The 13,877-nt window shown below is 34.7% G+C and overlaps 1 protein-coding gene across 2 annotated transcripts in view; it reads right to left on the bottom strand.

The window, feature by feature from the left end:
- The window catches only part of LOC140986754 (uncharacterized), a 42,027-nt gene extending 30,016 nt beyond the window's left edge, over positions 1 to 12,011 (bottom strand). For both annotated transcript variants that reach the window (XR_012176971.1, XM_073455100.1), the window contains exons 1-2: positions 11,749 to 12,011; positions 8,723 to 8,803 (exon numbers count right to left, since the gene is read on the bottom strand). Coding sequence is in view for 1 of the 2 variants with exons in the window: in XM_073455100.1 (XP_073311201.1) it covers positions 8,723 to 8,803; positions 11,749 to 11,913 (246 nt within the window). In the remaining variant the exon portion in view is untranslated. The remainder of the gene's footprint in view (positions 1 to 8,722; positions 8,804 to 11,748) is intronic.
- Between the last annotated feature and the right edge of the window lie 1,866 nt (positions 12,012 to 13,877).

The following is a 13,877-nucleotide window of genomic DNA, read 5'->3' as shown; positions in this document are numbered from 1 at the left end:
AGCCTAGAAAAGTAATATACTTCGGACAGAACAGCTGAACAGGTTGTAACTAAAGAGAAATTATCTAAGCTTTGATTTCTCATATGCTCATGGAAAAGGGACAGAAGGATGAACATCCAAAAATCGGAAACTTAAACCATCAAACATGCAAGCACTTACTCTAACATAACTAAACCTGATTAATATACTGCACAAACAAAAGAGTCAAATGGGGAACTCTAGGAGCAAGATCGAATAAAAACTTATCTAGTTTAGCAGAAACTGATTTACTAAAAAAGATTCTTCATGCAGAAGATTTTACAAAGTACAGTTTGGCTGAGTTGAAGCATGTTGGATCTAGAAGATGCTCGAAATCTCATAGGATATGAAGATTTGTTTTCATCCCTCAGCAAACTACATAATACGAGGTAAATGAAAAAAAGCCACATCACTATAGACAGGCAGGCCCTCTGTTGGTAGTTTAGAAAAAAAAACTAGATTGTCAAGGCATGGCTCGTCAATTCCATGGAGCCAGACATTGGACAAACTTATTTGTTTTGCAAGACAGACAAGAATATTGGGAAACTATCCAAGAGATTTATTCTGATTTTTAAAACATGTCCCGGTCAATGTTTAGAAAACAGAAAAAATCCCAATACACTAGGCAAGGAAGCAACACTATGACAGAGTTTTACTGAATTCTGGCAAGAAATGGATCTCCTTTTTACGAGATAGGATGGAGTTGTGCAGCAGATTCTAAAAATACCAAAAATGGTAAGAAAGAGCGCATTTTCAAAAACCTACAGGGGGTTGATTAGATTTGGATGAAGCATGTGGGAGACTGTGTGGTATGAAGCCATCTCAACCCCTTTAATTGTCATTAGCAAAGGTGAGAACATATCAAGGAACCGAATGTTGATAAATCCATCACACTCCTGAATTAAATTCCTTACATATGAGAAATTCTGGTCTTGCAAAGATAGTGTTCGAAGCTCGCAATTCAAGGAAAAAATATCTTTTTTTTTTAGACGAAACTATTATTATTAATAAGAATTGTATTACATAATAAGCAGATGAGTAATCCGCACAATCGATAACCAAACAAAAGAAAACACTACAGTGATACTGTCATGCCAAAACAAATTTTCAATCCCTAACTAAATCTGAAACAGACACATGATTGAAATCTTTGATATTAGATGTCCAAGTAACCACCCTGAACTTGATCTTCTCCCAAACTTCGGCATCGTCGTCGAACTGTTCTTTGAAAATTCTGTTATTTCTCTCTATCCATATAGACCAAAACGTACAGTGAACGACCAAATACCAAAAGATCTTCGTTTTTCTGCTCCAACTTCCCCCTGGCTCAATAATAAACGAACATGCTGCCCTCTGTGGTAGGACGTAAGTGAAACCCAATTCAAGTTGAATTCTAGTCCAAATTCCTTTTGCAAAAGAGCAGTGAAGCAACATATGATCCTGATTTTCTTCATCATTTCGACACAGCGTGCACCAATGCGGGCTCAACACACAATTCGGCCACCTTCTCTGCACTGAATCACAAGTTGGTAATTTTCCCAATGCAACAATCCACGAGAAAATTTGAACCTTTTTAGGGACAGGTACTTTCCAGACGTTTGTGTGATAGGTGAATGACAGAAAAGAGGTAGGTGGAAAGAAAGAATTGTAAAATGATTTGACAGAGAAAACACCTGAAGAATTCAAGGAAAAAATATCTTCCGTGATTATTGTAAAAAAAATGGATCATACCCGAGAGACATGTTGGGAGCTCCATCGTAAGCCATTTGGCTGGAGATGGAAAAAACAGAGAGGGCGTCATTGTAACATGACGCAAGTAGCATAATCTGAACCGGGAAACATGTTGGGCCTAATTTTCCATTTCCCCAAGTAGGTTGAATTTTATTCAACTTCTCAACGATAAAATGATTGAGACCACATGTTAAGGTCAAAACTCAAAAACTTCAACTGCAGCGACGGTACAAGCAGGTAACATGAGTAAATCCCTTTTATAATAAAATCTTGTGAAGGAAAACATTGGATTGTGGATACACGGGACTCTATTTGGCTCCTCGGATGTATTTCAAAAATATGACACATGAGCGAATGAGAAGGAAAAAGTAGTCTAGTTGCCGGAAAGGAAGTGGTTTGCTAACCCGATATAATTAAAATCAGTTTTGTATGTGCCGAAATTATCTTACGATTAGTGTCTATAAGAAATTAGCAAAGGAGATAATTTATATTTCGAGATATTTTCCCATCTCATGGTGAATTTCTAGGCCAATTTTTGTGGAAGATGATTGGCAGCTCTGACGGAAGAGATGGTTCATACATCTTAGGGACCTACACTACTAGATTTGTGCCACAACATAAAATGTTCATGGCAGTTGAATCTGATTCTGATATCACGTTACGGCACCAACAATTAGAACATCCAAATTTTTCTTACTTGAAAGTTTTGTATCCCCATCTCTCCGTCAAGAAAGAAATATTTTCATATAATTGTAATGAATTGTTCCAAAACGACTTCTAGTCAACCATCTCATCATCCATGCATTTGTGTAAATTCTCTAAACCATTTCAGTGAACACAGTGACATACCCATGGGTAGAAAGATTGTGAGAAGCATATGAAATTTCACTGTAAAATGCAATGCCCATGGCGATGTTGAAAGATGAAAAATTATATCTAGTATAAGTAAGGATCTTTCCAAAACTAAGTCTATAAAAACGAAGAAAGTGTCTAAGTTGAAGAAATCTTTTTATGGCCTGAAACGATCTACACCAGGTTTGGTTTAAGAGGTTCTGTACTTTCTTGATCAATTTATTTGAATATCAATTAGGACAAGCAAATCACATAATTTCATAAAGCAAGTGAAAGAACACAAAATGGCTATCCTTATAGCATATGTAGACAATATATAATTACCTGAGATGATGTTATTGAAATCATACAACTCAAGGGTTACCCAAGGGAGTTGCAGAGACAGGATTTGGGCGCACTTAACATATTGTCCCAGTCTTTGAATGGAAATTGCTAGGAATCGACCGTCAATAAAAGTATATTCTTGATTAATTGAAAGAAGCTGGAAAAAAGGATCCAAACCAGTAGGCAAACCACATGAAAAGAAATGGAAACAGAGGACGAGAAACGTTAATCTTTCTATTGACAAGGGTAGGTGGGAAACTTAGTTATTTGTCTCTTTGTTAACTGAAGATTGTCTATGCAATGAGTGCTGTAAATCAATTTAAGCACCCTCTAACTAAGTGCATGTAATGACCCGAATCCTTATTTTGAATTAAGTACTAATTAAAAGATGATTAAAGGGTTGTTAATTAAGCATTATTAAAGAATTGATAATTCGGGATCAACCTGTTGTGATCCACCGAATTTAAAATGGACAACCTGAACTACTTCATATTACATTATCTCGAGAAATCCAACTAGACAAATGAGATTATAACACGTGGCAGATAAGATTGATTCGAATTTTCTGAACTAGTTCGGATGGAGCCTACGAATAGAAGTTGATTTCATTTGTTTCCTATACCGCTTCCTACAGCTATTCTCTCTCGAGTTCTAACCATATATCTTAGGTTTTCTAGCCAGTTTCTAGGGCGCAAGGTTCTTAAATTCGCTAGCCGCTAGTCGGGCGCCAGACCAGCGCCTAGCGCCTAGGCCGCCTAGGAGGGGCCTAGGAGTCGCTAATCGGATTCTACGGTACCAAGGACTTTCACACCCACCTGAAACGAGGAGATTGAGATAACGATAAAACCAGAAGAAGTTGCTTAATAAAATGGTACAAGAATCAGTGATGAAAATTTTTCAAATCTATTTCATGTACTTGAGGTAGCAAAGGCAGAAATATCAAGAAATGCAAGAAACCGAAAGAAAAAAAAGGTAGAAGAAAGACATCGCTGCTGCTTCACAAGACGGGAGATGTAAATATTTCCCATCAGGCTTCTCGATTTCTTTGGTGGTGCGTTAGATTTAGGGCAACCTTAATTAGGCTTTAATATATTTTTTTTTTTATAAGAAACGTATATTATTAATACTAGAATAAGAATGTTTACAAAGTGGACTAGTAGTCCACTGTCATAATGAAAAGCACAAAATGATTTATCTCAATGATACACATAATCCCAACTTCTCATCAAATCTAAAACTGAGACATTCTTAAAGTCATGATGATTGCCAATCCACAACGCAATATTGAGTTTTATTTTAAAACCACAAACAATTTTTTTCAAAACAAATCAGGCCATTTTAAGGGTGTCCAGGCCCACCCAGGAGCGCCCAGGGTGGCCGCCTAGCACCTTATCGGTGCGGTAGGTCGCCACCTAGCGCCTAGGCGCCCGCCTAAGGCGCATTTTAGAACATTGCCAGGGCAGTTTAGTGTTGGGAAGTTTCGGAGCTAGTGTCAACTCGAGGATGAGCCGGTGGACCGGGACGCAGATCGAGACATCATCAGCAGGTTAACGACGGACGCAGATATAATCTTAAAGCCTTAAATAGTGATTTAAGGATCGTTAGGAGTTATTTCATTATGTTGGTATTGTCTAGGTTCAGACGAATAAGCTTTCTGTCAGATTGTTTTAGTGAGGTACGTGATGTAGTGACTGAGATATCCTAGCGTAGTATACACACTTATGTGCTGCATATTTATCTGTTGCATGATACATGTTTTACTACTTTGTCATATTATGCATTACATATCATGTTGGGCTTGATATATTTTGAGATATACCTCGTTTTTTGGGGCCGCTCATCCCTGTTTTGTATTGTAGACGGTTGGGCATCGAGAGATACAGTGTCCGATGGGACTCGCAGGCTCTGATGACCCTGGACATTGTAGGTCCACGTCTTGATGATTAGTGTGGGAGTCAAAACATGCATAAGCAGATCAGAGACTACACACTCAGGCGCCTCTAGAGTGAGCATGAGATTCTTGACTTAATCCTTGATATCCGAGCATATTGCATTTCACATACATCATATCAGTTTGTAGACTTGTACATTCTCGTATTGGGCGATTGTCGCTCACGTCGTTTTTTCATCTTGAGCACCCTATTCCATGGGCAAATCTTAGGTTGGACGGTTCGGATGGCAAGGGCAGTGGTTAGAGTAGTTAGGTTTTCAATAGTGATCCAGTTGAGGTTTTATTTGGTTATCGTATTCTCGTGCAGGATTATGTTTTCAATATGGTTGTATTAACGTCTTAGACTGAGATTATTGTTCTGTTTTTATTTGAGTTGTAAGATGATTGAGTTATTTGGTTTCCGATGTTTAGTTGTTGTTATTAAGTTTTAATTTTGCATGCTTATTAGTCTGTTTAGTAGTAGCTCGGGTAAAGGCGCTACAGTGCATGTGAATGTCATAAACTATATTTGAAGGGAAGTCCAGATAAGGGTGGAATACAACAACAAAAACAACAAGCTTTTATCCCACTAAATGGGGTAGGTTGTATGTATTTCCGTAGGCCACGGTGTCCAGTCCCCTACTATATCTCCACTATATCTCCATGTATATTTGAATGAATTTTATCATGTTTCATTGTTGCTAGTCAAGTCTTCTTTGGTGTTCCTCTTTCTCAGTTAATATGTGTATTTGACATGGTCTCACATCACCTAACTAGGGCATTATTGGTCACCTAAGTACATGTACATACCATCTTAAACGCGTCTCTTGAAACTTTTCTTCAATGAGCACAACCCCAATAGGCTGTATGTATTCTCCTGCGCCACAGTGTCCAGTCCCCTACTTATCCTCATATATATTTGAATGAATTTTATCGTGTTTCATGTTGCTTATTAAGTCTTCTTTGGTGTTCTTATATTGTCATCTCTGAAATTCTAATTTTTTGCTTGTGCGCTCGGTTCATAGTCAGGCACTCAACTCCATATAACATAGCATGTCTAACAATCGTTTTGTAATACTTCCCTTTAAGGTTTAGAGGTACCAAATGATCACAAAGAACATGTGACATCCTCCTCCATTTCAACCATCATGCTTGTGTTCTATGTAAATCATCGCTATCAACCCCTCATCATTTTGCAAAACAACCTTAGATACTTAAAGCTCTCACTTATAAGTAACTCGTTATCTCCAATGACCTATCTTAGCTATTGTTTTGCTACATCTAATAATGCTAAACTTAAATTCCATATATTTTATCTTTACTCTACTATTCCTATTACTTTATACTTCCACTGTTTCCTACCAAGATTCTTCTGCTAATGTTTATTGGACTAGGTAAGTTGAAACCACTAGGCCCACTTCCTGTTACTGCACAAAGTATGGGGGAACCTAGTAACTTGTAGCAAAGATGAGAAAGGTATATAGATGGTTTTGCAGATTATTTTTGGGGTTGTGAAAATAGAAGATACTATAGTAAACCCAATTCCGGTTATGGCACAAAGTTACAAGGCAAACCTAATAACTGTGAGGAACAAGAAACAAACTATCATAGCTCGAACTAGTATTCAGCATAGAATCGGGTGATAAGACAAGGGATTTGTGAAATAATTTAGCGTCTAAAACTACTTAATGATGTACAAATATCTATCAGTTTTTTTACTAATTTATATAGTGAAAGCACGTCTGCCAACAATATAGTTAGCAATCCAATTCAACATGATAGATTGAAACATTTTAGAATCAATTGCAACTTTATAAAGCATGAAATTGAGGAAGGAGAATTATGATACATTTCTATTCAATTCCAGGATGCAGATGTCCACACAACCACAAAAGGCCCATTCTTTAAGCAATCTTGTGTAAGCTAGTAAGGATGAGCATCTAGTTCTCAATTTGGGAAGTGCTGGAGAGTCTAGAAGACACTTAAAAGTTATATCCCAAAAGATTAGAAGATATGTTTTTACAGGGAAGAATAATTTTACGATTTGATTAAGCGGATTTCGGGGAATGGTTTTTTATATTTGTCATAAATATTTTCCTTTCTAATTAATTTTTTGTCAGCTCGAGGATAATTCTTCTTCTTTGGTGGATTTAAAAGTATGCAAGAATAATTAGCAAAAACTCTTCTTTAATAGTATAACTAATTAATGGTGAAAATTAGTTTTTATACTGTCATTTGTGTTTCCACACGCTGAAAATGTAATTCAAGATACAATATATCTAAAACATCATTCAATAAAGCTATAAATACAGTAATAAAATGAAAAAAATTAATTTCTTTCTGTCACAAATGAACAAACTCTAGATTAAACAAAAATAAAAACAAATAAAATCAACTTCGTTTTTACACAGTAGTTTATTAAACTCTAGGATCACAAGGTTCTTGATAAAAGTACAAAACAAACAAGCCAAAATATTACTCTAGAGTTTAGATGATGAATAATGTACATAAGATAAGATAGGTTTTATTGTTTTAATATCAACATGGAACCAACAAATGCTTGACCACTTACTCTCCCATTCTACCACTCATGGCTTTCGATGCCTTTTGCATTATCATCCATGGACAAAGTGATGTGACCCCATTCTAAGTCATGAATCAAAATCAAAGCCTCGTCAAGAATCAAGGTAGGAAAGATTCGTGCGACCAATTGTGAATTGACAGATCGAAATGGAGCGAAACAGTGAAAGCTAATTGAACAAATTATTTGACAATGAGCAAAAAGTCTTATTATTATTTAAATATGAGCCTCAAGTTAGTTATTTTAATTTTCCTATAAATCCCAAATAGTACTTATATGGCTAGCTTAAGACCTATCCCTTTATGGTATATTTACGTTGTGTTATGTATACATACACAAGGGTCCGAAATTAAAGAAAAATTAGATACTTTCAAGAAGCAACTCTACAATGCAACTTATCAAAATCACAGTCCCTAGTGTTCGATTCAAACGAACGAATGCCATCTAAAACCAATTCAGAACCTAGATGAAATACATTTATTGATTATCACATAATTGTTAGATCGTATATCCAATCCAAACCAAGATACTGCATCCCCAGCCTGGTTTTAGTATTATAGTATTTGTACTCAATCGATGATATCAGGAAAATCTTGAGGGAATATTTATACAGGAATTCTTTCACTATATTGCTGAGGTTTTCATTACCGAGGCACAAAAAAGAACCAATCGAAATTGTCAAATGCAATCAGCTGTATAAGATATCAGGAAATCAAACTATGGGCTCATTGTTAAGAGAGTAAGGGAAACTGAAATTCTGCATGATTTCTTTGTTATTGCTTTCCAAAGAAAAAAGAGAACAGAAAAATTATAATTCAGTATATGCATAACTGAAACTACCTCAACAAGCGGTATCTTCCCTTAGAACTGCATTAGACTCCCATTTTTCTGTAAAAGTGAAAAATGACCTAATAATCTAATGCCCCTTTAGTAGGCACACTAAGGTAATTAAATATGGATTTTTTTCATAAAAAAGCCCTGTTTCATAAAAAGCCCTGCTCCTTCACACTACGAATTTACAGCAAAAGTAAATGCACTCATAAACTCTCATTCTCCACGTCTGGAAAGTCAGAATGAAAAAATGGAAAATATTGCCTAGCACAAGCATTGTTATTAAAAGATGATGAAGATGAAAAGCACATATATAATTCGAATTTTACGAAGGTGAACCACATGTATATATAAGGATTACAATAAAAAAAACCTTGAGGAAGAAAGCTCTTTATAGAAAACTCTGAAAGGAAAAAATTGAATGCATTTTCTGTTAAATCTCATGTTCTCCTGACCTTGTAACTCAATCCAACTGAAATTTCCCATTCCAACACAGACTTGTTATAAATCCTTATGTGTGACAACAAGCAAGGAACCTGGAGTGAAATAAAACCACTGATAGCATTAGATTATAAATGTATTGTACACAACATTAACAAAGACAGGAAATAAATTTCCAACAAACAGATAGGCCACATAAATGTCCAAAAGGCATTCGTCCTCGCATAGTTTACCAAACCACAAAAGCCAAAATGAAAAAAATGCTGCAATAAGTCATAATTCATAAGACGAGTTTTTAAATTAGCATAAACGGACAACGAAATAAAAGCTAAATCACAATATTTGCTACTTAACCTAGCTATAAATCAATCAAGCCTGCCATATTTTGCTGGACAACACTATGCCAAGCCCCAATTCGACAAGTAAGGTCCCACAAGCTAGCCTAGTGACAACCTATAGCATAAAATTTTAAGCAGCATTTAAACCTGTTAATTTTAGTGTGGAAAACAGTAAAGCAAACATTCATTTGAGCAAATATGATAATGAGATAAAATTATCACTTATTCTAATCTATTTTATTCAGTTTTGCATGATAGTATTCAAAACGTTAACACAGTTTATGCTTATATACCATCAAAAAAGGAAAATTACAACAGAATTTGGTTTCTATAATTTCTTTTTGCTTGATTTCTTTCACTTCCATTTTCCTTACTATAAATCAAAGGCAAAAACATATCGTTCATGAATTGATAGCAGGCTGTACAACAACTAAAAAGGAGATCAGGGATTGACCTTTAAGATGATTTAAGCATGTTCAAGTCCAATGTCAAACATTGAGACACCCACGACAAAATGAAAGGAAAAATATCAATTAGTGCCTACAACAAATGATAGAAACTTTTTCCATTAAGAACAAGACAACAGGATATCATAATTGAAGATGGATGACTTCTGTATTTCCTATACGCACAATTTTGAAAATTGAAGAGCAGCTGCATATGCTATGCTGCAGTAGTTAAAAACAACTATGGAAAAATACCTCAAATGGAAATTTGTACGGGGGAAGTTCCTATGATTAGAGGATCACCGCATTAGGTGTGTTAACTAATCGAGCCGGCCCGAAAAAAATTTGATTTAAATTTAAAATTATAGATTCTATCTGAACTCAATCTTTTTCCAGCCATGTTCGAGGCCAAATTATCTTGCTCGATAGTTTCAAACTTTGATATTTTATTAATATATAATGAATATAATATAATATAATATAATTAAATTATATATTAAATAAATATATTTTAAGCCTATATTTTCGAGCAGTGATTTGAATAGCTCGTAAACATACACTAACATTTCCAACGAGCTCAAACTCGAGCTCGAGCCAAATTCAAGTTTTGTATCAACTAAAAAGGAGATCAGGATTGACCTTTAAGATGATTAAACATTTTCAAGTCCAATGTCAAACATTGAGACACCCACGACAAAATGAAAGGAAAAATATCAATTAGTGCCTACAACAAATGATAGAAACTTTTTCCATTAGGAACAAGACTATAGGATATCATAATTGAAGATGGATGACTTTTGTATTTCCTATATGCACAATTTTGAAAAATGAAGAGCAGCTGCATATGCAATGCTGCAGTAGTTAAAAATAACTATGGAAAAATACCTCAAATGGAAATTTGTACGGGGGAAGTTCCTATGATCAGAGGATCACCGGATTAGGTGTGTTAACTAATCGAGCCGGCCCGAAAAAAATTTGATTCATATTCAAAATTATAGATTCTATCTGAACTCAAACTTTTTCCAGCCATATTCGAGGCCAAATTATCTTGCTCGATAGTTTGCTACTCCTTTCAAACTTTGATATTTTATTAATATAATATAATTATAATTATATATTAAATAAATATATTTTAAGCCTATATTTTCGAGCAGTGATTTGAATAGCTCGTAAACATACACTAACATTTCCAACGAGCTCAAACTCGAGCTCGAGCCAAATTCAAGTTTTGTATTTTCATCTTACGATGTTATTCTAGGTAAGAAATGCCAACACCACTAAAGTTAAATACAATGTAATCCAACTTAAAACTAAAAGTACATCATCATCAGTAATTCACTTATTCTAGGTAAGAAATGCCAACAACACTAAAGTTAACTACAAGGTAATCCAACTTAAAACTAAAAGTACATCATCATCTGTAATTCACTGGGTTTCACAGCACAGACAAAAGCACTCACCGCAGATAAATTGTGTCTGATAAACACTTAAAAACTCACTTTCTTAATAACTTCCAAAACTCTCTAGTAATGAAAGAAATGAATAAATTTCTTAAAATCTATTCCATGGTTTTTCCATTTATTTAGTCAGCTCAGAACTTTGTTTCTCACGTGCAATTCCATGATAGTTGTCCAGTTTTCCAGGGAAAATAATGCAGTCATTATTTACAGCAACAGGTAATTTCTATATCTCGCTTCAAAAACCTCAAAACTTATAATAAAGCCAATTTACGACAAAGATAGTCATGCAAACATTTTACAAAATTCAGCCTCAGAACGAGATCAAACTATTAACATTGTGTGCAAACTGAAACATACACCTGTCAAAAGTCACTCTCCACCGAACTGTATAACAAAATGAAATCTATTCTTTCCTATTGTAACAACCCCTCCCCAAACAAATATTCAAAGGCAAAAAAAATGGTTGTATGGGAAGCATATCCTTAACTTCATGCAGCTTTGACCATGCCAGTCACAACTAAGTGTACAAACATATAAAATATACTCTTTCAGAACCACTTCAAAGTGTACACACCCAACATTCTTCAAAAAATTTACAAAAAGAAACAAATGGTCGCCAAATTTCAGTTCAAACTCCACAATTCAGCAACAAACTTCAAATGAAATCCACATTATCAAACAAATATGATCAAGAACAGAACAGCCAAAAGCCATTTGATATATCACCCCTTTTCAAACTCCCTAAAAATCCTGAAACGCGAAATAGGGGCAAAGTGGCATGAGTGTGTATACTTACATCGAGCTCAAGTAAGATCCATTCCTTGGTGTTGGTAGCGGTGGACCAATGATTGCGGAGGTCAGTGTCGAGCACGTGAGCTGCCTTCTGCGCAGGAGATTCTCTGGACATGGCCTTCACTTTGTAACTCAAGGGCTTAACCCTCGGCTCCAATTCCACTTCCATGTCTCCTTTTCCGAGCGTTATTCTGTGTGTGCGCTGAGAACGAATAATAATTCGGAGTTGGCTTCCGCAAACCCCCCGACAGTTCTGCACACAAATATTTTTTTTTAATATATAATTTTGCCTTTTAAATTATAATTATAATTATAATTATAATTAAAAAAAATATTTGACTGGACAAATTAGTCTCAAATCCATGGCTATAGATATTCTTAGGACGCAAATGAGTCGAGCTATTCGTGATTAGCTCGGCACCGAGCTCGAGTTGAGTTCGAGTAGCTCGAGTTTTTAATCAAATCGAGCTCGAGTATATGATAGTTTGTCCGAGTAGTTTGCGAGCTACTCGATTACAAAAATATATGCGTTAATTATTTATTTAAAATTAAAATAAAATGAAAATCGATTTTTTCGATATCGATTTTTTCGATATCGAGTAATTCGATACGATATCGTGTTAAGTTCGAGTTTGAAAATTAATACTTGGGTCGAATCGAACTCGAGTTCGAGTTTTTCTAAAAAAAAATTCAAGTCGAGCTCGAGTAGTATGATACTCGACTCTATTGCAGCCCTAGTTATCTCAGGACACAGTTTCATTTTATAAATCAATTCTCATTTCAGAATTTTTTTATTAAAGTTCTCTACTGTCAAATATATTGAATTCTAGCTCTACAATGCAACTAAATGGTACATTAAGACTTTGTTTTTAAAATTTTTTATTAAACTTATAATTAATATACCTGTTTTTTTCTCTTCACCCTCACCATCAACGTTCTTCTCCCTCCATCGATTCTTCCAGCCGACTCTTTACTTTGGCAGCAGCGACAGTCCTCCACCGACAAGATCATTGAGATATTTTGGACATATCTCTCCTTTCCAATCAAGGGCTTCATCTTCTTAAAGTGCGAGTCATTTGTCCTTCTTGCTACTAAATTTTGTCTTCTAAATCGACGTGGCAAACTTCTGTCGGCCGTTTAGGGTTTTCGACAATGTAAAAATCATGCCTCGTACACTTTTTAATATATATTTTTGGAGAATTTGTAAAGTGTAAATTCCAAGTGGGCAGGGCATCAGAGTTTATCTTGCAGATAATGTATGAGACCCCGAGAATAAAATTGGTAAATAAGTTGAAAAATATTCAATTTATTTTGATGACAATTTTGTAAATAATTTGAAAAATAATTGATTTAAATTTAAGGGCAAATTTGTAATTCAAGGATATGGTGGCAAAATTGTAATTAACAACAAAAATTTATATATGAATATGTATGGAACCATGTTATGGGTTTGTAGAGAGGTAATTACATGAACTTATGTATAAATATTAATATTAAATTTGTCTAATGTCATCCTAAAAGCTAAGGAAAGCAACTCCCGATAAAATTTGCATGTAGGTGGACATGTCACCATGGATATGTATACACACGTGTCCATATATATATATAAACAAATATATGGTTACAGCATGTTGTTTGGTTATTTCAGAACCTAGAGAAAGATGAGCAATAATGCATCGAGATTTTCTTCAAACTTTCGATGAAGTTTTATCAAAGTTGAGCTGAATTTATGATCTTCTTCTTATCCACCTAGCTTTGATAGAAAGTATGACGTCTCAGATTTTAGATATATACATATATGTTAATATGAAATTTAAATGTTAAGGAGAATATGATTATTGAAATATGATTTTTTTTTTTTTTATCAAGAATCAACAATAGAAAAGTTCAAATTCTAGCTACGAGTATGTTCTTGAATGCACTTAAGTCATTAAATGATTATGTGAATGGTAAATATGCTCCTAAATTTTATTTAGGAGGATATATAATCATTAATAAATTGGACAGGGAAACTAACTAAATACTCATTTAGTTTATTTAATAGGTAAGTTGGTTGCTCATTAATCAAATAGAATAAACTTACTGAGTCGTTAATAAAGATGAAATGACCATGTTTAAAGCTTGTGGCCTTTT

The sequence above is a fragment of the Primulina huaijiensis genome, chromosome 10 (assembly GCF_012295235.1).
Source record: "Primulina huaijiensis isolate GDHJ02 chromosome 10, ASM1229523v2, whole genome shotgun sequence".
Classification (NCBI taxonomy): Eukaryota; Viridiplantae; Streptophyta; class Magnoliopsida; order Lamiales; family Gesneriaceae; genus Primulina; species Primulina huaijiensis.
This window is presented reverse-complemented; position numbering and strand designations above follow the sequence as displayed.